Source organism: Trachurus trachurus (genome assembly GCF_905171665.1).
Source record: "Trachurus trachurus genome assembly, chromosome: 8".
NCBI classification, from domain to species: domain Eukaryota; kingdom Metazoa; phylum Chordata; class Actinopteri; order Carangiformes; family Carangidae; genus Trachurus; species Trachurus trachurus.
The window spans coordinates 10,975,930-11,003,072 of NC_139905.1; the positions used below are offsets into that span (position 1 = coordinate 10,975,930).

At 42.5% G+C, this 27,143-nt stretch overlaps 7 protein-coding genes across 7 annotated transcripts; 4 read left to right on the forward strand and 3 right to left on the reverse strand.

The window, feature by feature from the left end:
* Window positions 1–637: 637 nt before the first annotated feature.
* LOC310990662 (hemoglobin embryonic subunit alpha-like) lies at window positions 638–1,591 on the forward strand (the record flags this gene model as incomplete). Its single annotated transcript, XM_083978134.1, has 3 exons — window positions 638–735; window positions 822–1,029; window positions 1,463–1,591. 3 exons carry the CDS (start codon window positions 638–640, stop codon window positions 1,589–1,591), a joined length of 435 nt encoding a protein of 144 aa, XP_083834260.1.
* Window positions 1,592–5,132: 3,541 nt separating this feature from the next.
* LOC310990665 (hemoglobin subunit alpha-1-like) lies at window positions 5,133–5,875 on the forward strand (the record flags this gene model as incomplete). The annotated part of the gene is made up of 3 exons (XM_083978137.1): window positions 5,133–5,230; window positions 5,316–5,523; window positions 5,747–5,875. The coding sequence occupies 3 exons, from the start codon at window positions 5,133–5,135 to the stop codon at window positions 5,873–5,875; spliced, it is 435 nt and encodes a 144-aa protein (XP_083834263.1).
* A 2,320-nt stretch (window positions 5,876–8,195) lies between these two features.
* LOC310990659 (hemoglobin subunit beta-2-like) lies at window positions 8,196–8,941 on the reverse strand (the record flags this gene model as incomplete). The annotated part of the gene is made up of 3 exons (XM_083978131.1): window positions 8,196–8,324; window positions 8,460–8,682; window positions 8,850–8,941. 3 exons carry the CDS (start codon window positions 8,939–8,941, stop codon window positions 8,196–8,198), a joined length of 444 nt encoding a protein of 147 aa, XP_083834257.1.
* Window positions 8,942–10,581: 1,640 nt separating this feature from the next.
* On the forward strand, window positions 10,582–11,429 carry LOC310990663 (hemoglobin subunit alpha-1-like; the record flags this gene model as incomplete). The annotated part of the gene is made up of 3 exons (XM_083978135.1): window positions 10,582–10,679; window positions 10,765–10,972; window positions 11,301–11,429. The coding sequence occupies 3 exons, from the start codon at window positions 10,582–10,584 to the stop codon at window positions 11,427–11,429; spliced, it is 435 nt and encodes a 144-aa protein (XP_083834261.1).
* A 1,553-nt stretch (window positions 11,430–12,982) lies between these two features.
* LOC310990661 (hemoglobin subunit beta-2-like) lies at window positions 12,983–13,668 on the reverse strand (the record flags this gene model as incomplete). The annotated part of the gene is made up of 3 exons (XM_083978133.1): window positions 12,983–13,111; window positions 13,237–13,459; window positions 13,577–13,668. 3 exons carry the CDS (start codon window positions 13,666–13,668, stop codon window positions 12,983–12,985), a joined length of 444 nt encoding a protein of 147 aa, XP_083834259.1.
* A 2,279-nt stretch (window positions 13,669–15,947) lies between these two features.
* LOC310990664 (hemoglobin subunit alpha-1-like) lies at window positions 15,948–16,798 on the forward strand (the record flags this gene model as incomplete). Its single annotated transcript, XM_083978136.1, has 3 exons — window positions 15,948–16,045; window positions 16,131–16,338; window positions 16,670–16,798. The coding sequence occupies 3 exons, from the start codon at window positions 15,948–15,950 to the stop codon at window positions 16,796–16,798; spliced, it is 435 nt and encodes a 144-aa protein (XP_083834262.1).
* Window positions 16,799–25,962: 9,164 nt separating this feature from the next.
* LOC310990658 (hemoglobin subunit beta-2-like) lies at window positions 25,963–26,722 on the reverse strand (the record flags this gene model as incomplete). The annotated part of the gene is made up of 3 exons (XM_083978130.1): window positions 25,963–26,091; window positions 26,230–26,452; window positions 26,631–26,722. 3 exons carry the CDS (start codon window positions 26,720–26,722, stop codon window positions 25,963–25,965), a joined length of 444 nt encoding a protein of 147 aa, XP_083834256.1.
* Window positions 26,723–27,143: the final 421 nt, after the last annotated feature.

Sequence of the window (27,143 nt, forward strand, 5' to 3'; positions counted from 1 at the left end):
GTAGAATACAGCAGCTCACAACTTCTAGGTACCAGACAAAGAAGGCTTATCTCGTCCTTGTGTTGAGTGGACCCACCCTTGCAGCTGTGGTGTAGTGGGTTAGATAAGCCTCGGTCGGAAACAACCAAGGCATTGGCAAGAAAACACACAATTACATTTAATCCTCACATTGGAAGATTTCCAACTGATAAACTAAATCAATAATTTCCCCTGGTAACTGGGCTTAGATTTAAAAAGAAATCAGCATTACATTGATTTGGCCTATGCTAGTTAGAGAAGTCTGGACAGAGAAAAGTCTTTTGATAGTGAATAGTTTTGTTCTGGAGTCATTTATGGAAAGCTTAATTTAGGTGATCTGATGATAAAATACAGACCTCCCCATCTGATATATTCACATCAGTCACTTATTCTTTTTAACCTGGTGTCATTAAGTTTTGACAATTACACTTGAAGGTTTGGTTCCCACTTTGGGGAGATCTTTGTTTATCTCATGCGAGCTGCATCATTCAAGACCGTCTTACGCACGCAGCCTGTATCTTGTGCGTGGTCTTGGGTGTGCCCGCGCTCTGTTTCAAGTATAAATTCACCACGTTTTGCTCGATCACGGCATTCAGCGGATTGACAAACAACGACAACAATGACCACTCTCACTGACAAGGACAAGGCCGCCATTAAGAGCTTCTGGGCCAAAATTTCCCCAAAGGCGGAGGACATCGGCACTGACGCTCTGTCCAGGTGAATATCAGCATCATAATGTTGCTGTGACCTGCTCCTACTCTGACGGACTCACTGACATTTAACCATCTCCATCTTCTATGCAGGATGCTGGTGGTCTACCCTCAGACCAAGACCTACTTCGCCCACTGGAATGACCTGAGCCCCGGCTCTCCCATGGTGAAGAAGCACGGCATCACCGTGATGAATGGAGTCGCTGATGCTGTGTCCAAAATCGACGACCTGACAGGAGGTCTGCTGACCCTCAGCGAGCTGCACGCCTTCACCCTGAGGGTGGACCCTGCTAACTTCAAGGTAGATGTCACCAACACCAACTGGGTTTACTGCTTTTTTTTCTTTGAAGGCCACTTCAGCACTTGTACATGTCAGATTAAGTTGTCCAATGTCATCATAAAGCGTCTGTCAAGGTGACCATCATCACCAGCAGCCTTTAGTTTCTACATGTGAAGTAAGGAAACGACCAAGGTCTATTATGCTGTGGCACTGTAGGCCCAGCATTTAGGGTAAACACTCATATGGGTGGTATGAGGTGGGATCAGAATGACCTATGTGGTTGGAAGACGACCTGTTTGGTTGTTAAGGTTGGAGGACTTTTTATTTTTTTATGTGAACCACCTGTGATCACCAATACCACCAGCCTTTAGTTTCTAGTAGGGATATTGAAATGCCTTTCAGTTAGGAGTTAAAAGCGTCACGCACTTAACACGTGTTTGTCGTTTCTCCACAGATCCTCTCCCACAACATCCTCGTGGTCTTGGCCATCATGTTCCCTGTTGACTTCACCCCTGAGGTCCATGTGTCCATGGACAAGTTCCTGGCTTCTCTGGCTCTGGCCCTCGCTGAGAAATACAGATAAATAACAGGAGATGAAGCAGACTGCATGAGTTCACTCTGCATGATGAGAAATAAATGCATAAAAGCAAAACAGTGTTTTCTGGCTCTTTTGTGATGATCTGTGGAGTTTTTTAAAGTCTGTACAGTAGATACTTCATCTAGTTTTGACCATTATTTAAGGCCAAAACTCCATTATCAGCATGAGTTCACTCTGCATGATGAGAATAAATGCATGGATGCAAAAATGCAAAAGGTTTTCTGGCTATTTTGTTCTTTCTAGTCTGTCCAGTAGGTACGACAAACACTTTACTAAGAAAGTCCGATTTAAGGCTTGATATTAGCACTGCAACGGTCAAGTGGTTAATCGATCAATTGTTCAACCACCTATTGCAATGATCAGTTTTCAGTTGTTAATCTTTAGGGCCAAAACTCTGAACATGAAAACATTACAGATCTCAATTGTCTTCCATCAACATACTGACATGTTTCTCTTAGGTAGGCTTATGTGCCACTGTTGTCTGGCCATGATGTTGGGATAATATCCTACTACCCCAGTGGCTCGAAAAACTACTCTGGTAGGCTAAATACTGCACATTAGCCTTTGCCTTGGGCTTTAGTTAGTGTGCATTTACCATGTTTTGTGATGTGATGCTCTCTGGGGGTAACTGTTGGGTAGGGTATCCTACCTAAGCGGATACATCAAGATAATATAGAGATAATAGGCTATAGTTTGTTGTTCCTGGCAGCTGATCCCCTTTGCAAAGTGTCTTTATTCCTTCCTGGTCTGGTTGTCTTTGCGGGTCTTTGATTATCACAAGCTCTGCATTGTGTCGCTAACTTAAAATGGCATGGACACTTGATTTATCATTTAGCTAGTAGCACCAAGCCCAAAAAGCCTGAGACCAGGAAGAAAACTTTGTCAGACTGGATTATACTGTAGGCTTCATCCAAAAGACTGTTCTGTTTTTTCCAAGTAGCCTACACTGATCATTTTTATGAGCCTTTGCTGAAATACTGCACCTACAATTTCTAATAGACATCGGCTGTCATGGATACCATAATAAATAGCGACTGCCACCTACTGATCATCGCCATGGTTGCTACAATAATTGCCATGTCTTTATTTGACATAGGCCCAATAGTAGGCTAGAGTTGGTTAGGTTTAGAATTAGAGCATAATGTTGATTAAAATCCCAAACATGTAACATCATAGTATTGAACCTCCTTTTTGCTCCTTCTCTGATCTGTAAAACCAACCCATCCTCTCCCACCCGCCCACACTTTGGCGCCCAAGCTCTCGTGCCCGCGTCACTCTGATTGCCGCTGTCATACCCATTCACGACCACTAGATGTCGCCAGAGTAAAAACAAAAACGCCAATAAGACACTGAACAAACGACCTAATAAATGAGTGTAGGTCCTACACTCATTTCTTTTTGCTGGAGGACAGTCTCTTATTTCGCCTTCAATAGGCTACTCTTGAGTTCCTTTCGTTACATGCATACAATGCCCTTTCAAAATAAACTTCCGTTCACAACGGAAACTACAAAATAATCAACTCAACAAGTTTCAAAAGCAAACTTAACACATGGACACAACGACAATGTGCAGTGTTTACAGTTCCAATAGCCGAATTTCTTTATTTGAAATGACCAACATAAAAACTAATTTATGAACTGATAAGATAATGAAAAAGTTACAAATTCAGAATTTACACACTAACCCACAATATGCGTAGCTATCACTTATCATTATGTGAGAGACCCATTGCTGTTAGAGGGGACCCCATGATTTTATTCTAATGTAGCCTATTATTCTTTATAAACATGGTTAAACTGATTCTGAGTTAAGAGCAGTTGGGAAATAGAATGTTCACCAACAGGTAGCGCGTGTGACTGTCATGGTTACCAGAGTTCTTTTCTTGTTGCTATGGTAGTTCCTGTGAGACGGGAGAGCGAAAAAGAGAAAGAAACTTTGTAACGCCGTAGTTTTTGAGACGGAAACGAGAAAAGAAACATTATGGCGCAGCAGTCGTGTGAAGAGAATAAAAGGACCAGACGTGAGACCGAATCCGTGAGTAGGCTATGCCTGTGTGTGACTGCTGCAACAATTATAATTAGGCTATTTGGATTTTCCTCCATTGTTCTCATAGGCCTAGGCTATGTCATTTTAAGAACGGGTGCAAGTTGTTTCATGACGAAATCGCCTAATTAAATAAACAAATACTATCAAACGACATTCAGCTTACAATAATAAAACAAACCAGCTTATAATCAAAACGATCCAAATGTGTAGCTAGGAGTTGTCACCTGGTAAAAGCCACAAGGACCCACGACCTCATCGTCCATCTTGGAGAAAATGTCCTGGATGGTGGCGCGCTCGAAATCTGTCCATTCAACCATTGTTTCGGTGTCTTACCAAAGTAGCCTACTTATGACACCGGCTTCAGATTCTCTTATGTCAGAAGATCCTGTGCTCACTGGCCCCATGTGCAACTTTTAAAGCCTCCCACTGTCCTGCTGGGATGGGCGGGGGATCAGACAAGTGTTGTTCCGGATTTGAAACAGAGATAAGAGTGTCTGCTCTGACGAGATTGCGTACCAAAAAAAGAAACTGGACAATTGTCTCTTTGTTTAGATGCTACATAATAGGCTACATGCTCCATGATAGTAATATAGGCTAAAAATAAGAATAATAACTCTGAAAATACTCACACAAAGGTTTACAATCACCTGTGGATGACGAGATGTTTTTTTCTGTGAGAGTCAGGGTCATACAGTAGCTACAGTAGCTACAACAGCTCCAAATATAGACAACAGATAAAAAAGGTTATTCTTATCCTTGAGTTGAGTGGATCCGCCCTTCCAGCTGTGGTGTAGTGAGTTAGATAAGCCCCGGAAACAAACAACACATTGGCAAGAAAACACTGGAATTTGACTTTCCCCCTCATATTGGAATATTTCAAATTCAATCTTTTATTCATAAAATACATTCCATGCACAAGGCAGACTCATCAATGTGCTGCCTTGTAAACCTACCATAACTTATCAACAAAATCAATAGCCTAATATTTCCAGGTGACTGAGCTCAGATTTACACCTGTTTGTCCTGTGCTTGTTTGAAAAGTCAGGACAGAGGAAAGTCTTCAACCCGTCCAACCTGACAACATTAACTGCAGACATAGGCTACACTCCATCAACTCAATTAATTCACTCATTTTGACGCAGTGATTGAACTTTTTTTGTTCTGGAGTCATTTATGAAGGAGTTCATTTTCCAAACCCGGTGATCAAATTAAAGAAATATAGGCTAATAGAAAGAAATATTTGTAATTTTTTTTTTTTTTTTTTTTTTTTATAATTTCAACAAGTAATCGTTGATTATATAATGATGATCACCATTATGAGTCGAGGTCTGATTCTCGGGAAGGTCTTTGTTTATCGCAATCTGAAGCCTATCACTGGGACCGCCTTCCTCGGAGGTGGTGCCGGGTGTGTCCACGCTCCCTTTCAAGTCGCCTATAAATTCACCACGGTTCAAACGATAGTCAAAGAAAAAAGACAAGATGACCACTCTCACCGCTAAGGACAAGGCCACCATCAGAGCCTTCTGGGGCAAAGTCTCTGGAAAGGCTGAGACCATTGGCAGCGACGCTCTGTCCAGGTGAATATCAGCATCACAATGACTTGTTGCTGTGACCCGCTCTGACGGACTCACTGACATTTAACCTTCTCCATCTTCTCCGCAGGATGATTGCTGTCTACCCTCAGACCAAGACCTACTTCGCCCACTGGAAGGATGTGAGCCCCGAATCTCCCATGGTGAAGAAGCACGGAGTCACCATAATGGGTGGAGTCGCCGATGCTATGACCAAACTGGACGACCTGAAAGGAGGTCTGCTGACCCTCAGCGAGCTGCACGCCTTCACCCTGAGGGTGGACCCTGCTAACTTCAAGGTAGATAGGCTATCACTGACACCAACTGGGTTTACTCCTTTTTCTTTGAAGCACGTATGCCATTTTACTTATCCAATGTCTCTCTGGGTCTCTAAAACGGAGAACACACAAGCGTCTTCGCATTCACTGTCCATGGTGCTGAAGTCAAACAACCTTTATTTGGAGCAACTAAATTTACGGTTAAAGTTAACATCTTCATGCACTGTTTGTCGTTTCTCCACAGATCCTCTCCCACTGCATCCTCGTGGTCATGTCCATCATGTTCCCCGATGCATTCACCCCTGAGGTCCATGTGTCCATGGACAAGTTCCTGGCTGCTCTGGCTCTGGCCCTCGCTGAGAAATACAGATAAACAGCAGGAGATGGAGCAGACTGCATGAATTCACTCTGCAATGTCTGCATGATGAAAAATAAATGCATAAAAGCAAAACAGTGTTTTCTGGCTCTTTTGTGATGATCTGAGGAGTTGTTACAAGTCTGTAGCCTACAGTAGATAGGCTACTTCGCGGTTTTGACGATTATTAAGGCCAAAACTCCAAACATAATTTGCGAGAGTGAGAGAACTATCTGCTCAACATTCAACTTGGACAGTTGATCTGACAAAACATTGAAAAAAAAGTCCCATGAGACCTCTAGTGGGACTTTTATTTTCTTACATTCCATACAATTATCGATTAATGAGCAAAATAAAATATGTAAATAAAATAATGTTTGGAATTTTAGAAAATAACTTTAAAAAAAAAACAGCAACAAATGACTAAATAATAATTGGTAGATTTGCTTGGTACAAAAGAACAAAAATAAAACACATAAAACAGTAACAATGACCACTTATTTAATTATTATATTTCATTTTATTTTGTTACATCAGTCTTAACATTTACTAGTGACCTTTCTCCTCCTCGAAGCAATCAAAGAAAGTCACTCACTGTTGCTGATGTTCAGCTTAATTGACGCGTGCATGGTGCGACCAAACCAATTGCCAAAAGCCGGTGCATATTCTCATTTGTCCAGGTCATAGTATTTCAAAGGAGGTTAAATCGAAAGCAACTGGACTTAGTTATTTGTCTAGGAAAGGAGACCATTCCTAGACAAATAACTAAGTCCAGTTGCTTTCGATTTAACCAATTGCCAAAACGAAGTTTATCATAAAAAAGGGATTTATTTGTACAAAAACAATACAACAATACCTTCCCGGCACGGCACACTTGTCACGGTCAAAGAATTGTAGTTTTGTGACACTTTGGGCAATACTACTATTACTACTGTCATGTTCAGGTGCAAATTGTTTTTTTTTTTATTGTTGCATTGATCTTGTTGACTTGTCAACCTAAAAAAACCTACACTTTAACAATGATATGAACTTTACAGAGCCTGAACCAAATAATGCTCGGTATTTTAAAAAATTACTTAAAGATAAAAATAATTGTTAAAGGGGACATATTATGGAAATATAACTTTTTGGAGGCTCTTTAAAGGGATAGTTCAACATTTTGGCAAATTGGCCCATTGCCATAATTGCTATAGTCATAGCAGTAGGTTCGTTACCTAGCTATTTTCAGTACGGTGGAGCGCAGCGGCAGGCTGCTCAGAGCTACGCTATGGAGGCTAAGGGAATTTCTTGGTTTCCCTCATCAAACTCATCAAATACAAAATCCCAAAACTCCACAGCGCTTTTGTAGACAAGTTGTGAGCTGCACAACCACCACGCTATGAGATAATGACGGAACGATACGAAACGGAGCCGTTTTCGAGGTAAATTCATACAAAACCGCTGATGCGCGTTGCGTTCAGGGACAGTTTTTCAGCAAGCAGTCTCCGTATTTACCCTGTATTTACCTCGAAAACGGCTCCGTTTCGTATCGTTCCGTCATTATCTCATAGCGTGGTGGTTGTGCAGGTCACAACTTGTCTACAAAAGCGCTGTGGAGTTTTGGGATGTTGAATTTGATGAGTTTAATAAGGGAAACCAAGAAATTCCATTAGCCTCCATAGCGTAGCTCTGAGCAGCCAGCTGCTGCGCTCCGCCGTACTGAAAATAGCTTACACCTACAATTAAAGGTAATGAACCTACTGCTATGACTATAGCGATTATGGCAATGGGCCAATTTGCCAAAATGTTGAACTATCCCTTTAACATATAATTGGCAGTTGAAATTCTCCCAAAATGTGAGAATTGACAAAAAAAAAAACTGTAATGTGCAGACACCCCAGGTTGAAATCCACATGAGCGGTTCCCTCAGTTGTCTTCCAGTGATGTAACTAGGATTCGACTTTGCCTAATAGCATACCATAATACCTGGGACCAGAAGAAGGGGCGGGGCAAGCAGTGCTTCATTTGCATTTAAAGGACAGGCACTGCAGCTGTTCTTAGGGCTGTTTTGAGAGTATGAAAAGAGCTGTGATGTTTGATCCATGGGATATTTTGACCAAAGCATGTCACAGTCAGATATGTCTTTAAGACACCTGTGGAAAGGGGGCATAATATGTCTCCTTTAAATCATTTGTGTCCATCCTCTGACTAGACCTGAAGAACATTTGTTCTGACAATAAAACACAGGCAGAGAAACAACACGAACAACAACATTCATTTGATGAATCTGCTTTTTTCTTTATTTGCTTTCGAGACACGGTACAAACAGAGACTCTGTCTTCTCCTCTGCTGCAGCTCTCTAGTGGTACTGCCTTCCCAGGGAGGACACCACCACGGACAGGAACTTCTGGAAAGCGGCCTGCACATCACCGGTGAAAGCTTTTCCCAAACGAGCAGCGACCACGATGGTGAGGCAGTCGGACAGCAGCTGCATCACAAAACAACACAGAGAGAGAGTCAGAAACACGGCAACAAAGGTGCATGGAGGTTTTTTTTTTTTTTGGGGGGGAGAATGGCTGAATACGGACAAAAATTCAAACTCGTTTGTTTAACTTCGTCTTACCCTGAAGTTATCAGGGTCAACGTGCAGTTTCTCGGAGTGCAGCACGCTCAGCTCGGCGTAGGTCTCCTTGATGTTGTCCATGTTCTTCACAGCCCGGTCCAGACCGTGCAGGATGGTTGTTCCGTGCTTTCGGATCAAAGGGTTTGCGCTGATGGCAGCGGCGTTGTAGAGGTTTCCAAAACCACCAAAATACCTCTGGGTCCAGGGGTAGACGATCAGACACCTGCAGCAAACATGTCACATACACATCAATCACTTAACTGTTTTTAATCGACACCAACACTGCAGGGCGGTTTACTCAGACTTTACTCTGCTCTGCAAAAATAATGTCAAATCATCATGCAAGCTTCTAATCAAATCACCAAATGTGGATAGGTTACAAGTTGTCACCTGGTTAGAGCAGCAGGACCCACGATCTCATACTCCATCTTGGAGAAGATGTCCTGGATGGTGGCGCGCTCGAAGTCTGTCCATTCAACCATTGCTGCGGCTTTAGATGCGGGTCAGAAGAACCTGTGCTCACTGCATGGCTGCAGATGCAACTTTTAAAGCCTCCCAGAGACCTGCGATGGGATGGGCGGGGAATCAGACAAGTGTTGTTCTGCATAATGAAACAGTGATAAGACTGTCTGCTCTGATGAGATTGTGTAGCCTATACGTGCGAAAAATAGAAACAAAGCCATCTCCTCTCTGTACTGATAAGAGGTGTTTCACAACATCTGTAATTGTGACCTAGAAGTTTCAGGGGTGCAGATCCGATGCCAGGATTGGGGGGGGGGGGGCAAAAGAGATTTTTTTGCCCATATGCAACTCATACCATGCCGCCATAAATCACAACTCCGCAGAGGCTCGGCATATCATTCAAAAAGTACAGCACAGGGAATCATTTATTGTGCTTACCTTTCTTGTTTATTTGTCCTAAACAGCCAACAGCGAGTATCACTGCTGTTATATTAGTAAATTATAATTTAAAGGGTCTCTACTCACGTTCTGACCTTTCGCCTCCCACCGACCCTCCCAGATCCCCAATTTTTCTCACCATCTTCCTTTTCTCCCATGTGTATGGAACTTTATGCATGATTAATTGATATGGATGAATATCAAAATATGAAGCCCTAAGATTGAGGGGGTCGTTTTTCTAAAGCCTGCTGATATCATCAGCGTCTGTGTAAGAAACTACCCATTCATTTGCATTGTAGTGGAGGAGACCAGAGATGGAATGGGGAGTCAGAAATATTTTTGTCAAACATTATTTGTTCCACCATTTCAACAATTTATTTTTAGATGTGAAGAATGTGAAGTCTGAAAATACATTTGTTAAGTTTTGAATAGTTTGGAGTATTTTTATTGGGGGGGACAATTCGGGATCTGCACCCATGAGAAGTTTACAATTACCTGTGTTCATACTGCCATGCGATTTGTCTTCGTGAATGACCCACAGTGAGAATTAGGTCCACCATAGTCTATAAATTACAACAGCTCGTCAGACGTCATCAATTCTTATCCGTGTGTTTAGTGGATCCGCCCTTCCAGCTGTGGTGTCGTGGGTTAGATAAGCCCCCGAAACAAACAAACACTTACTGTCAAGAAAACACAGAATTAGACATCCCTCCTTACATTGGAAGATTTCCAACTGATAAACCAAATCAATATTTCCTGGTGACTGAGCTCAGATTTACACCTGCTTGTCCTCATGCTTGTGTGAAATGTCTGGACAGAGGGAAGTCTTCAATCCATCAAACCTGACAACATTAACTGCAGATATAGGACTCGATTTCGAAAATTTGAGGTAGCCTATTGCTGAAGATGTTTTATTCTGGAGTCATTTTGAAGGTGTTCATTTTACAAATCCTGTGATCAAATTAAGAAAATGCAGCCTTATAGTAGAAAGAAATATTTTTAAAATATAATTTCAACCTGTGATCGTTGATTATATCAGCCTTATGTCATAGCCCGATTATTGGAAAAAGCTTTGTTTATCGCAATCTGCAGCCCATCGCTGGGACCGCCCTCCTCGGAGGTGATCCCGGGTGTGTCCACGCTCCCTTTCAAGTCGCCTATAAATTCCCCACGGTTTGCGCAGATCTCGGCATTCAACCGATTGTCAAAGAAAAAAGACAAGATGACCACTCTCACTGCTAAGGACAAGGCCACCATCAGAGCCTTCTGGGGCAAAGTCTCAAGAAAGGCTGAGACCATCGGCAGTGACGCTCTGTCCAGGTGAATATCAACATCACAATAACTTGTTGCTGTGACCCGCTCTGACGGACTCACTGACATTTAACCATCTCCATCTTCTCCGCAGGATGATTGCTGTCTACCCTCAGACCAAGACCTACTTCGCCCACTGGAAGGATGTGAGCCCCGAATCTCCCATGGTGAAGAAGCACGGAGTCACCATAATGGGTGGAGTCGCCGATGCTATGACCAAAATCGACGACCTGAAAGGAGGTCTGCTGACCCTCAGCGAGCTGCACGCCTTCACCCTGAGGGTGGACCCTGCTAACTTCAAGGTACATGCCACTACGACCAACTGGGTTTACTGCTTTTTTCTTTGAAGGCCACTTCAGCATTTGTAATTTTTATTCTTTCTGGGTCTCTAATACGGAGAACACACAAGCGCCTTCACATTCACTGTCCATGGTGCTGAAGTCAAACAACCTTTAGCTACTTGGAGCAACTAGACTAAATTGACAGCATTTGTCGAAGTGATCATCGTCCCCACCAGCCTTAGCCTACATGTGGAGCAAGGAAATTGAAGCAGCTAGACTGAAATTTTACTTTAGCCTACATTTAAAGTTAACATCTTAATGCCCTTAACACGTGTTTGTCGTTTATCAGATCCTCTCCCACTGCATCCTCGTGGTTATGGCCATCATGTTCCCCGTTGACTTCACCCCTGAGGTCCATGTGTCCATGGACAAGTTCCTGGCTGCTCTGGCTCTGGCCCTCGCCGAGAAATACAGATAAATAACAGGAGATGAAGCAGGCAGACTGCATGAGTTCACTCTGCATGATGAGAAATAAATGCATGAAAGCAAAACAACATTTTCTTTCTCTTTTGTCTCTTTTGTGATGATCTGAGTGAAGATGAGATGTCAGAGGAGTTTGTAAGCAAGTCAACTTTCACTCCTGACAGAAATATCGATCAGTATATTAATTAGCTATTTTGGTAATCAGTTTATAATTCTGATGCTTCGTTTTAAAGGGATAGTAGCATTTTTTAAAAGTGGGGTTGTATGATCTACAAATAGCCCCTTAGTACTTTAATTGCAGTAGAAGACTCTCTGCACTCCTCCTCCACGCCAGCCCATAGCCCTGCCCAGAGATTTACAACATACATTGTTGTGAATGGACCCAAAGAAACGGCCCATTTTTGCGGCCTAAAAGAGGTTTTACGTGAAAAAAAATACACAGTTCCATTGTTCGCTATAATTTTTTCCAGCCCTTCAAAGTGCAGGAAAAACGCAGTTTTTATTTGGACCTAACCAACTCACGTATCCCTCCGCCCAGGGTTAGTGCCCGCCAATCAGCAGTTGGTTAGCTCCAAATAAAAACTGCGTTTTTCCTGCACTTTAAGGGGCTGGAAAAAATTATATTATAGCGAACAATGGAACTGTGCATTTTTTTTCACGTAAAACCTCTTTTAGGCCACGAAAATATCGTTTCTTTGGGTCCATTCACAACAATGTATGTTGTAAATCTCTGGGCAGGGCTATGGGCTGGCGTTGCTAACGGGAGGAGTGCAGAGAGTCTTCTACTGCAATTAAAGTACTTAGGGGCTATTTGTAGATCATACAACCCCACTTTTTAAAAAAATGCTACTATCCCTTTAAGGGCAAAACTCCAAACATGATCTGATTCCTGTCTGCTTCACATTCACATTGGACAGTTGGTCTGACAAGAGATTTCATGGGGCTTCTCTTTGTCATTATTGATACAATGGTTGATTGATTAAACTAAATAAACTAATTACTAAATAATACATTTACTGGTTAACATAAAACAACAACAGAACTGTCTCTGTTTTTGAAAACAAAACAGGGTAAAACACATAAACACTGACAGAGACTCTTTTAAAGTTTTATTTATTATGTTGCATTTTATCTTCTGTTGTGTTTTCCATAAAATTTAGTAAACGTGGAAGTATTTTTTGATGATGAGTCTAAACCAAATAATGTTTGGAATTTTAAGAAAATAACTTAAAATTATCAATAATCGTTAAATAATTTCATCACTTACATTATTCGTATTTTTTTCCGTGTGTGTGTCGCTGTTCATGTTTATTTGTTTCTCATTTTTCGTTTATTATTTATTATGAGCAGGCACAGTGTGTTGTCCAATTTGTGTGCAATGACAATAAAGACTATTCTATTCTATTCGAAAACAGACCTGAAAAACAGTTGTTGATTCAGTAATAATAAGTGTAATCACAGACAAGCATTTTTTACAATGTGCTTTCTTTATTTGCTTTCGAGACACGGTACAAACAGAGACTCTGTCTTCTCCTCTGCTGCAGCTCTCTAGTGGTACTGCCTTCCCAGGGAGGACACCACCACGGCCAGGAACTTCTGGAAAGCGGCCTGCACATCACCGGTGAAAGCTTTTCCCAAACGAGCAGCGACCACGACGGTGAGGCAGTCGGACAGCAGCTGCATCACAAAACAACACAGAGAGAGTCAGAAACACGGCAACAAAGGTGCATGGAGTTTTTTTGGGGGGGAGAATGTCGGAATACGGACAAAAATTCAAACTGGTTTGTTTCACTTTGTCTTACCCTGAAGTTATCGGGGTCAACGTGCAGTTTCTCGGAGTGCAGCACGCTCAGCTCGGCGTAGGCCTCCTTGATGTTGTCCATGTTCTTCACAGCCCGGTCCAGACCGTGCAGGATGGTTATTCCGTGCTTTCGGATCAAAGGGTTTGCGGAAATGGCAGTGGCGTTGTAGAGGTTTCCAAAAGAACCAAAATACCTCTGGGTCCAGGGGTAGACGATCAAACACCTGCAGCAAACATGTCACATACATCAATTATATAATCAACACCAGACTTTATTCATCTCTGCAAAAGAATGACAAATTATCATGCAAGTTTGAAAATGAAAACCATCAAGTTGTCACCTGGTGAGAGCAGCAGCACCAACGGACTCATAGTCCATCTGGGCGAAGATGTCCTGGATGGTGGCGCGCTCGAAGTCTGTCCATTCAACCATTGTTGCGGCTTTAGATTTGTCTTTACGGGTCAGAAGAACCTGTGCTCACTGGCTGCAGATGCAACTTTTAAAGCCTCCCAGAGACCTGCGATGGGCGGGGAATCAGACAAGTGTTGTTTTGCATATGAAACAGTGATAAGAGTGTCTGCTCAGATGAGATTATGTACGTGCGAAAAATGTAAACAAAGCCACCATCTCTCTGTCCTAATGTACAGTAAGCTACATGACCAACATCATGCTCCAACAGAATAATTACCTTGAAACAACTCATATAGGGTATTGTGGGTCGTAATCCTGCACCTGAATCACAACTGGTCTCCACACTTGAAACTGTAGCTGGTGATTAGTTAGAATGATGTTAAAGCAGAGATGAAACAAAAAAGTTGCATTCTCATCTTTTGTTGGAGGTGTTTCCACAACATCTGTTCTGACCTCTGGAGGTTTACAATCACCTTCATACTGTGTCTTCTCAATTTGAGTGGATTTGTCTTGTGAATGACCCACAGTGAGAATTAGGTCCATCATACCCAACATTACAACAGCTCCAGAGACTTATCTGTGTGTTGAGTGGATCCGCCCTTTCAGCTGTGGTGTTGTGGGTTAGATAAGCCCCCCAGACAAACACTTATTGGCAAGAAAACACATAATTTTTTATTTCCTCCTCACATTGGAATATTTCCAACTGATAAACCAAATCAATAATATTTCCTGGTGACTGAGCTCAGATTTACACCTGTTTGTCATGTGCTTGTTTGGAAAGTCAGGAACAGAGGAAAGTCTTCAACCTGCCAAACCTGACTGCAGTCAGGTACAACTGCAGTTGTACACTCCATCAACTCAATTAATTTCGAAATTTGGACGTAGGCTATTATTAGGGCCACGGAGCAAACACACCGAAGCACTGGCCCCTACAGGTATGAAATAAGTGCAGATGCTACCCCCAAAGCACTATTGCTATTGTGTGGATTTTTCTTCTCCTTTTTTTCTTTCTCCTACACACACAGTTAAAGCGATAGTTTACCCAAAATTCAAATTTCACTCATTTTCTACTCACCCTCATGTCGACTAAGGGTTAGGAGAAGTTTCAGACTCATCCATGCCTTTACAGGGGGGTTCGCTCAGCACTGCCGTGAGCTCCCAGTGTCTCAGTTCAGTGTCTAAACTGAACTGAGACACTGGGAGCTTCCGCTACAAACAAGCTTAAAATATAGACGTATTAAATTTTTTCAGAACAATTTCTTATGTTGGGGATTCGATACAAGAGGGACATTACAGACGAGCACTATGGAGGTATTTGGATGTTTTTTGGTGTGTCTTTTTTGACAAAGAAAAGTGAGCCCCTTTCGCGACTGTCATATGGCAGTGCACTGTTGCGCGGACCCCCCCTGTAACTCCAAAAAGGCACGGATGACTCTGAAACTTCTCCCAACCCTTAGTCGACATGACGGTGAGTAGAAAATGAGTGAAATTTGAATTTTTTGAGAGTTTGAAAGCAGATCATGTCTGATTAGCTTTGTCTTGACCTGAAGGTCGTGGGTTTGATTCCCATGTTGACAGAGGTGGCAACCCCGGCAGTAGCCCCCGTGGCCCTATCAAACTTTCCCAGAGGAAATCTTAGTTGAACATTTCTGTTCTGGAGTCATTTATGAAGGAGTTCACCTTACAAACCCTGTGATTAAATTAAGAAAATACAGCCTTATAGTAGAAATAAATATTGGTAACACTTTACAATAAGGGTCCCTTAATTAACGTTAGTTAGTACATTATTAAACATTAATTAACTGTTTACAGATATATTAACAAACATTATTATGTATTACTTAGGATTAGGAAACACATTAATTAATGTAGCATATTAGTAAGCAGTTAATTAATGTTTACTACTCAAAGTTAGTTAATAAATTATTAAGTAATAATAAAAGTTGAATAATGTAATTAGTTATCATTATGTATGCATTACTCAGCATTAATTAACACTTTAGTTTATATATTAATTCTTAATAATGTTCTAACTAACGTTAATTAAGGGACCTTTATTGTAAAGCGTTACCTTCATTTAAAAAAACTATATAATTTCAACCTGTGCTCGTTGATTATATCACCCATATGTCGCAGCCTGATTCTTGGAAGAGCTTTGTTTATCGCAATCTGCAGCCTGTCACTGGGACCGCCCTCCTCGGAGGTGGTCCCGGGTGTGTCCACGCTCCCTTTCAAGTATAAATTCCCCGCGGTTTGCGCAGATCTCGACAGTCAACCGAAAGTCAAAGAAAAAAGACAAGATGACCACTCTCACCGCTAAGGACAAGGCCGCCATCAGGGCCTTCTGGGGCAAAGTCTCTGGAAAGGCTGAGACCATCGGCAGTGACGCTCTGTCCAGGTGAATATCAACATCACAATGACTTGTTGCTGTGACCCGCTCTGACGGACTCACTGACATTTAACCTTCTTCATCTTCTCCGCAGGATGATTGCTGTCTACCCTCAGACCAAGACCTACTTCGCCCACTGGAATGACGTGAGCCCCGACTCTCCCATGGTGAAGAAGCACGGAGTCACCATAATGGGTGGAGTCGCCGATGCTATTACCAAACTCGACGACCTGAAAGGAGGTCTGCTGACCCTCAGCGAGCTGCACGCCTTCACCCTGAGGGTGGACCCTGCTAACTTCAAGGTAGATAGGCTATCACTGACACAAACTGGGTTTACTGCTTTTTTCTTCTTCTTTGAAGCCCACTTCAGCACTTGCACATGTCATTTTTACTTCTCCAATGTCTTTCTGGGTCTCTAACACGGAGAACACACAAGCGCCTTCGCATTCACTGTCCATGGTGCTGAAGTCAAACAACCTTTATTTGGAGCAACTAGACTTCGTTTATTAAAGCATTTGTCGAAGTGATCATCATCCCCAGCAGCCTTAGCCTACATGTGGAGTAAGGAAACTGAAATACCTTGAAGTTTGAACATCTCCATGAACTTAACACGTGTTTGTCGTTTCTCCACAGATCCTCTCCCACTGCATCCTCGTGGTCATGGCCATCATGTTCCCCGATGCATTCACCCCTGAGGTCCATGTGTCCCTGGACAAGTTCCTGGCTGCTCTGGCTCTGGCCCTCTCCGAGAAATACAGATAAACCGCAGGAGATGGAGCAGACTGCATGAGTTCACTCTGCATGATGAGAAATAAATGCATGAAAGCAAATCAACGTTTTCTTTCTCTTTTGTCTCTTTCGCGATGATCTGAGTGAAGATGAAATGTCAGAGGAGTTTGTGTGACAAACTAAGCAAGTCAACTTTAACTTCTGAAAGAAATGATTGTTAAGATCTAACGGTTAATGATCAGTGTATTAATTGACTATTTTGATAATCAGTAAATGATTAGGCTATTCTTTTTAGGGGCAAAACTCCAAACATGATCTGATTCCTGTCTGCTTCACATTCACATTGGACAGTTGATCTGACAAAACATTCTAAGAGGTTTCATGGGGCTTTTCTTTATTATTATCACGGTTGATTAGCAAAATAAATAAACAAATTACCAAATAATAGATTTACTGGTTCAAAACATAAAACAACAGAACTGTCTCTGTTTTTGAAAACAAAACTGAGTTACATAAAACACTGACAGAGATCCTTTTAAAGTTTTATTTATTATGTTGCATTTTATCTTCTGTTGTGTTTACCTTAAAATTTAGTAAACGTGGAATGCTATAGTTTTGTTACACTTAGGACAACAATAACCTACCAGGAGACTGAGTATAATAATAATAATAATAATAATAATAATAATAATAATAATAATAATAATAATAATAATTATTATTATTATTATTATTATTATTGTAAGAGACATACAGGCTGAAGATGAGCAGCACGGTGTGTTTGAGTGTGTGTGTGTTGCAGAGGGGGTGGTTCACATGGGAGTAGGCGTGTGTGCGTAAAGGTGGGCACTCACCGGTGACACAGATGAGAGAGAGAGAGAGAGAGAGAGAGAGAGAGAGAGAGGGTTGGGAGTAGCCGGATTTCATGAATCATTTATTGTTAACAAACAGCACAGAGCTATCACAGCGCAGCAAAGATGATTGAATGGAAAAATGAGACTGGCGGATTAAACAGATAAACAGGGTGATTAATGAATGAATGAAATACAAAATTACAATCTAACGGAAACGAGTCAAATAAACGCTGATGCTGAATGTTCAAACATGGAACGTGAAAAGAGGGAAATCAAACTGACGGCCAAAGCTATGGAAAATAAAATCGAACGGTTGCAGCATGAGCGCAAAAGTGCCGTTAATAAAATCAAAGAGTTTATTCCGCAAATAAAAGCGCACATGAAATCAAAAGAAAATGTAACTGAAATCCCCTCACAACTGAATAACTTGAATGCACTGTGTAAAAAGGCCACTGACCTGCACAACGAAGTATTGCCACTTCTTCCTGATGATGAAGGTAAAAAACAAAAAGAGTGGTTTTCTAGCATTATGGATTACAGTGATGCATTCAAGGAACAAGTGGAAAAATGGATACAAGAAAATCCGCATGAAAACTCAAATGAATTACCACTTCAGACAAATACTTCTGAGCAACCAACAAAGGAAATAAATCATGCAGTACAAATTCCTGTCGAAAAAAGCAAGGATTTGTCTGTCCCGCCATACCTGTTCCCACTGAACAAGATCCTCAGGATGAACAGCCCTGTGACAGCATCTCAAATGCAACCAAGAAATCACGCTCACATCATTCCTCATCTTTAGCTTCACGCTCATCTGCTCGCTTAAAAACGGAAACAAATCTTGCAATTTTGGCAACAAAACAAAAGGCATTAAAGGAAAAACATGTTAAAGCTACGCAAAAGAAGAGAACAGCTTTTACTGGAGAATGAAATCGCTGAGGAAATGGCAAAACTAAGTGTTATAAAACCACAAAGCAGTGTTGGCAGTAAATCAAAGTCAAAGGTTTCAGATGGGATGAACTCATACTATGAAAAGACATGCTCAAAACAACAACTTAACATCAATGCTACGGAATTTGTCCCATCACTGCCAGTTAAACTAAAACCCAACGCAATTGAAACCACACAGACAGTTGTGAAGCCTAAAGTCACACTTACCTGACATAAAACATCTTCCAGGTCCTTCTTACATGCTCCAACGTTATCTAATGGCTCCTGAAGATCCGTGACCAATGTTACACAAACTGATGCATCACAAAACGACAGTGTGCTGGACATAATGAGAAAACAAAATGAAATTTCAACACTCTTGATGCAACAACAATGCCTCTCAGCACTCCCAAAAAGGGAAATTCCCATTTTCGATGGTAACCCACTCAAATACCATTCGTTTATTAAACCATTTGAAAATGGAGTTGAGCGAAACACCAGTAACAACTGTGACAGACTCTACTTCCTTGAACAATACACCAAAGGGCATGCAAAGGGACTAGTAGTGAGGAGCTGTCAGCACATTGAGTCGAGCAGAGGATATGTGAAGGCAAAGGCTCTATTGAAAGAGCACTATGGCAATGAGCAAAAGGTGGCAGCAGCATACATGGAGAGAGCTTTGTCATGGCCCACTATTAAAACAGAAGATGTGAAAGCCCTCCAGGAGTACGGCCTCTTTCTGCATGGATGCTGCAACGCTTTGGAGGATGTGCAGTATTTAAATGATCTGGACACACCCACAAACATGGTGGAAATCATCAAAAAACTGCCGTACAAACTCAAAGACCGCTGGAGGTGCGATGCATGTGACCTGCAGGAAAGGTACAACAGGAGAGCAAGGTTTGTGGACATTGCCAACTTTGTTGAAAAACAGGTAAACATCTTGACAGACCCTGTGTTTGGAAACATTCAGGACACTGTTATAACAACTAAACAAGTGGCACCCCTCGCTCCAGCATCAGAGGAACCAGCTTCGCTACCACAGTAAATCGTGTGGAGAGAACAGCTCAACCTGTGAATAAAGCTACATACATAAAACCACCAGCCAAGAAGATCTGTCCCTGCTGCACTGGAGGACACACATTGGATGTGTGTGCGCGGTTGGAAAAAATGGCACACAAAGAGAAAATTGACTTCCTGAAGGAAAATGGTGCTTGTTTTCGCTGCCTGTGTATAGGACACATAAGCAAAAATTGCCAAAGGAAGATTTCCTGCTCAAAGTGTGGCCTAAGACATCCAACTGTGCTCCATAAGGATAGTGTGGCAACGGCAGAACCGGTTGAGAGAAGCATCCAGGTTACAGTGGACGACACCTTGGTTTCCAGTGGGCTTACAGGGGCTGGTGAGATGGATTGCAAGCTTCCTATCGTGCCGATCCAAGTGAAGGCGAAGAAGGGCAATAAAATCATTCTCACATACGCCTTTTTGGACCAGGGAAGTACTGCGGTGTTCTGTACTGAGAGTCTGAAGCAGAAGCTCAATTTGTCTGGGAAGAGAGCCAACATTCTTCTCAGGACCATGGGGCAGGAGAAGGTGGTCAGTAGCTACATTGTGCCAGAGCTGGAGGTGGCAGCACTTGAAGATGACAGCTTCATTGAGTTGCCAAAAGCGTACACTCAGTTGTCAATGCTAGTCCACAAAGCAAACATACCCACAAATAAGGATCTGACAAGGTGGCCATATTTAAAACACATCTCCTTACCACAGATTGAGGCTGGAATTGAGTTGCTGATTGGAACGAATGTTCCACGAGCCATGGAACCGCTGGAAGTCATCCGCAGTGAGCCCAATGGACCCTACGCTATAAGGATGGTGCTGGGCTGGATGGTAAATGGACCACTGACAGGAAACGGTGGAGAGGCCAATTAGGGGAGACTGGGGACAGTTGCAACACTTTTTACATTTTTCTCAGTTACTCAGAGACTATTTGGACTAGGCTCACCAAAATTTTATAGATTAAACATACATTTGTCAGCTAATTAGTCATACCATTTAAAGATGGTTACATATGACACATCAATCACAATATTCATTTGAATGGAAGAATCCAGACGTTGCAACTGACCCCAAACGTGGGGACAGTTGCAACACGGATCAGGGACGGTTGCAACATATTAAACATACATTAAATTTCACTAATTAACTTTTGATTTTTGTCTCAATAAGCATAGTATTCCTAAAATATGTGTTGTCTTACAATAATACTATAGTATTATTTAGTTATTTAGTAATATTTATCAGAGAACAGTTGGAGTTTTGTTTTGCGTGGAACATAGGCCTTGAGTCAATGTGCAGAGGTTAACAGTGGTAATAAAACTCAATAGCTCAGTGTGAGACAAGAAGAATGAAACTATTTGCAATACAAGAAACTTTTATAAACATGTACAGTACTCTACTTTTGGATGATTTATTCACTGTATGACATCAAATAAATTTACTTTTCTCTAATTTTCAAAGGAAAATATATGTGGCTACGTCTGTCCCATTGAATAAGATACAACTACAAATTGCATATTTCATTATAGGAAGTTATCTGGAGAATTATTTTTGAAATCTTAGTCTCTCATGGTTTAATATAACTGGCTGTTCTGTTCATCATGAGGAAAAAAATAGATATATTGTGCCTATTTTAAGCTAAAAATGTTTCATTTTATACATTTGCATTTGCATAGTGCTTCCATATTCAAATGGCAGTTGTTGCAACCGTCCCCACCCTGTCAGCCATGACAAAACATCATGTACTAGCTAGACACAATGACACTGACACATGCTAACCACGTCATTTGATAGTCAACAAAACAGTGATTCAAACTAGGTATGTTTGGATTAATTCATACAAACGGTCAGGACAGTATGACAAAAATACAGTTCATGAAAAAAGCTACTTTCATACCCTTAAAACAACTTTGTCTCAGTACAAGCAGGAGCAGATGCTGAATATGTATTTTCTATTATTGGTGGGTAGGGGGTCTAACTGTGAATGTGCAGTGTGAGTGTCATTACTCTAGCATGTTTCTGATTGGAGAAATAAGGCTTGTTGCAACCGTCCCTTGTTGCAACTGTCCCCAGTCTCCCCTACTGTGAGCAGCTAGTATCTGTGAACCGTGTGTCCATTGTAAATTTGGATGAACTGTGGCAACAGCAATTTAAGATGGACTTTCCAGAATCTGCTGTGGAGGAACAAGTGGGTCTGTCCAGGGAAGACCTGAGGTTCATGGACATGGTCACAAAGTCAGCCAAACATGTTAATGGTCATGAGTTACATCCTCCCCTAGCTGCGCCAACTTTGCCCTCAGGAAATGTGCAGAGGATTTTGGACATGAGCATAAGGAGGAGACAGTGGACAAGCTGCAGCACTGCTTTTATGTGGATGATTGTTTGGTGGCAGTTGCAACAGAGGAGGAGGCACTGACCCTCTGTCATGAGCTCATGTCTCTGTGCGCTAAAGGGGGTTTCTGTTTGACCAAGTGGCACAGTAACAGATCTGAAGTGCTCAAGACCATCCCAGAGCCCCGCAGAGCTAAAGGCATGGAGCAGTTGGACCTGGACCAGGAGTTTGTGCCCATTGAAAGAGTGCTGGGTGTAGAGTGGTGTATCAAGTCAGACACCTTTAAATTCAAAATTGTATGGAAGGACAGACCACTCAACCGCAGAGGCATCCTTTCTACTGTAAGCTCCATTTATGACCCTCTGGACATGTTAAGTCCCCTTGTTCTGACAGCAAAAAGGATCTTGAGGGATTTGTGCAGAAGAGGAGTTGGTTGGGATGATCCCATACCAGAGACTGTCTCCAAAGAGTGGCTTAAGTGGGTGCAAGGGCTCCACCTACTGGACAACTTTGAGCTGCCCAGATGTCTAAAACCTCTGGAGTTTGGAGATGTTATTACTGCGCAACTACACCATTTCTGTGATGCTTCTGAGGAAGGCTATGGTACAGTCACTTACCTGCTGTTACAGAATGAGCACCTCCAAATGTGCTTTCATTATGGGAAAGGCTCGTGTTGCCCCACTGAAGACAGTTACAATTCCAAGAATGGAACTGATTGCTGCAACAATGGCCAGTCGCATGGAAGTCCTGTGGAAGAAAGAACTACACATGAGTCTTCAGGAATCTGTGTTTTGGACTGATAGTGCTTCTGTGCTGAAATACATTAACAACGAAAGCTCCAGATTTAAGGTGTTTGTTGCCAATCGTGTTTCGGAGATCCTGAAATCATCTCACCCTGCTCAGTGGAGGTACGTGGATACAGCTTCAAATCCAGCAGACGCAGCATCCAGAGGGCTCAAAGTGGAGGCATTTCTGAAGGACAGACTCTGGTTAACAGGACCGCCGTTTCTTTGCCAACCTGAAACAGAATGGCCTGTGAGCCATCTCCCCCAGGACGATCCAGAGGTGAAGAAAACTGCTGTTGTCAATGTTGTACAAGCTGAAGGGGATCCCACTACTCACCTGATCCATCATTATTCCTCATGGATCCGATTAAAGAAAGCTGTGGCGTGGTGGCTGAAATACAAGGAATGGTTGTGGTCCTGTATCAGGAAGAGAAAAGGGCTAATAGCCAATCAGAGTGAAGAGAGCATGCAGCAACAGGGAATGAGCGAGCAGGAAAGGTGCACATTTAAAGGCGCAGCTGTCCTGGGTGCTCCTACAGTGGAGGACATTGACAAGGCTGAGCTGGCCATAATTCAGTTTTGCCAGAAGAGAAAGTTTTTTGAGGAGCTCTCGTGTCTGGAAAAGGGACAAAATGTCAAGAAAAATAGTCACCTGTACAAGTTGTGTCCAAGGCTGGAGGATGGAGTCTTGCGTGTGGGAGGACGGCTTAGCAAAGCAGCACTGCCTTTGGAGTCTAAGCATCCTATCATTCTGGCAAAAGACCTTCATATTTCTACCCTACTGCTGAGAAATATACATCAAGAGGTAGGACACAGCGGCCGCAACCACAGGTTGTCCAAGCTCAGGGAGAAATACTGGATGACAGGAGCAAGTACTGCCATTAGGAAAGTTCTGTCCAAGTTCACCATCTGCAGAAGACTTAATGCCACTCCAGTTTGCCAGCAGATGGCAGACTTGCCCACAGGCCGACTCAAGCCTGATGAACCTCCATTCACTTGTGTAGGGGTTGATTATTTTGGACCCATCGAAGTGAGGAGCAGGAGGAGTACAGTGAAGAGATATGGTGTCCTATTTACCTGTCTTGTATTGAGAGCTATTCACATCGAGGTGGCACCTTCTCTGGACACTGACTCCTTCATAATATATAAATGCACTAAGGCGTTTTATAGCCAGAAGAGGACAGGTCCGTGAGCTGCGCTCTGATAATGGGACAAATTTTGTGGGTGCAGAACGTGAGCTAAAAACAACGATTGCGCAGTGGAACCAGGCACAGGTGCATGATGTGTTACTCCAAAAGGGCATCAAGTGGACGTGTAACCCCCCTGTTGGATCACATCATGGAGGAGTGTGAGAAAGGCTTATTAGATCGGTGAGGAAAGTCCTGAACTCTACTCTCAAAGTACAACGCTTGGATGAGGAGGGACTCCACACAGTTCTTTGCGAAGTGGAAGCCATTATTAACAGCAGGCCCATCACCAAGGCCTCCACAGATCCTAACGACCTGGAAGCACTGACGCCGAACCATCTGTTACTGCTTAAAAACCAGCCCTCATTACCACCTGGAGAGTTCCAAGCAGCAGACCTGTACGCACAGAGAAGATGGAGACAAGTCCAGTACATATCTGATCTGTTCTGGAAGCGCTGGACAAAGGAGTACCTGCCTCTGTTACAGGAACGACAGAGATGGACTGGGGTCCGGAGAAACCTTGTCGCAGGAGATCTAGTTTTGCTTACGGACAGTACTGCACCTCGTAATTCTTGGATTATGGGACGTGTCTTGCAAACTTTTCCGGATCGCAAGGGATTTGTGCGTCAAATTCGGATTAAGACAATAACCAGTTGCTTGGACAGACCCATATCCAAGGTATGTTTGTTGCTGGAGAAGGAGGAGGCAGCATGAGGACGTTGCTGACCTCTATATGAACTTTGTGTTTTCGGACGTCAGATGGACTTTGCACTAATCGGTCATAGAGATGACCAGAATAAGGAATATTTGGTGTAATGACTTTTTCATGGACTTGAGCAATTTATTAGACATTTTTTGCATTATCGTTGAAATTGATATGATATGGAGATTATGTCTCCTATTGTGTTTGAAATGTGAATTATTATGTGAGACCTAATAATTAGGGGCTGGTGTGTAAGAGACATACAGGCTGAATATGAGCAGCACGGTGTGTTTGAGTGTGTGTGTGTGTGTGTGTGTGTTGCAGAGGGGGTGGTTCACATGGGAGTAGGCGTGTGTGCGTGCGGAAGTGTGTGTGCGTAAAGGTGGGCACTCACCGGTGACACAGATGAGAGAGAGAGAGAGAGAGAGAGAGAGAGAGAGAGAGAGAGAGAGAGAGAGAGAGAGAGAGAGAGAGAGAGAGGGTTGGGACTAGCCGAAATTTTTGTTGACCGTTACTCATTCATTCATTAATCACCCTTTTTATCTGTTTAATCCGCCAGTCTCATTTTTCCATTCAATCATCTTTGCTGCGCTGTGATAGCTCTGTGCTGTTAACAATAAATGCACCAAAAGCATATTTGGATCTCACCGTATCTGTCATCATAACTTAATAGCGCGTCACAAATCTACGAACCTGAGGACCCAACCTCATACTCTCAGCGGCTAAAAGGTTTGTGTTGGAAGCCGCAACAATAATAATAATAATAATAATATGCGTTACTGTTATTATTTTTGACGATGTTCTTTGATGATGAGTCTAAACCAAATAATGTTTGGAACTTTAGAAAATAACTTGATCAACAATCGTTAAATCATTGTTATCACTTATTACATTAGCTATTCATCAATTTTTCTATTCACTAGTGTAATATGTGTTTGTGTCCCCTACTCCTGTTTATTTAGCAGGACTATGTGTTGTCTACTTTGTGTGGAAGTACAATAAAGACTATTCTATTCTATTCGAAAACAGACCTGAAAAACATCTGTTTGGCATAAACACAAGTAGAGATGGTCAGTGTGTTTGGTCAGTGGACGAGCAGAGACATGTTTCTATTAGAAAAACAGGGTTAGTTAGAGTGCCGTTGGACCTATATTCTACAGTAAGACACTGACTGTTTTATCAGCTCTATTTATCTTCTCAAAACTTGTCAGACCACAGTTTTGATTTAGTAATAATAATAAGTGTAATCACAGACAAGCATGTTTTGTTTTGTTTTGGAATGTGCTTTCTTTATTTGCTTTCGAGACACGGTACAAACAGAGACTCTGTCTTCTCCTCTGCTGCAGCTCTCTAGTGGTACTGCCTTCCCAGGGAGGTCACCACCACGGACAGGAACTTCTGGAAAGCGGCCTGCACATCACCGGTGAAAGCTGTTCCCAAACGAGCGGCGACCACGATGGTGAGGCAGTCGGACAGCAGCTGCATCACAAAACAACACAGAGAGAGAGTCAGAAACACGGCAACAAAGGTGCATGGAGGGTTTTTTTTTTTTGGGGGGGGGAGAATGGCTGAATACGGACAAAAAAAATCAAACTCGTTTGTTTCACTTCGTCTTACCCTGAAGTTATCGGGGTCAACGTGCAGTTTCTCGGAGTGCAGCACGCTCAGCTCGGCGTAGGTCTCCTTGATGTTGTCCATGTTCTTCACAGCCCGGTCCAGACCGTGCAGGATGGTTGTTCCGTGCTTTCGGATCAAAGGGTTTGCGCTGATGGCAGCGGCGTTGTAGAGGTTTCCAAAACCACCAAAATACCTCTGGGTCCAGGGGTAGACGATCAAACACCTGCAGCAAACATGTCACATACACATCAATCAGGCCCATGCCTTAACTGTTTTTAATCGACACCAATACTGCAGGGCGGTTTACTCAGACTTTACTCTGCCCTGCAAAAATAATGTCAAATCATCATGCAAGCTTCTAATCAAATCCATCCAAATGTGGATAGGCTACAAGTTGTCACCTGGTGAGAGCAGCAGGACCCACGATCTCATACTCCATCTTGGAGAAGATGTCCTGGATGGTGGCGCGCTCGAAGTCTGTCCATTCAACCATTGTTGCGGCTTTAGGTTTGTCTTTGCGGGTCAGAAGAACCTGTGCTCACTGGCTGCAGATGCAACTTTTAAAGCCTCCCAGAGACCTGCGATGGGATGGGCGGGGAATCAGACAAGTGTTGTTCTGCATAATGCAACAGTGATAAGAGTGTCTGCTCTGATGAGATTGTGTACGTGCGAAAAATAGAAACAAAGCCATCATCTCTCTGTCCTGATGTACAGTAAGCTACATGACCAACATCATGCTCCACCAGAAAAAAAAACTACTTTGAAACAACTCATGGGTCGTGATCCTGCACCTGAATCACAACTGATCTCCACACTTGACACTGTAGCTGGTGATTAGTTAGAATGATGTTAAAGCAGAGATTAAACAAAAAAGTTGCATTCTCATCTTTTGTTGGTACTGTAAGAGGTTTTTC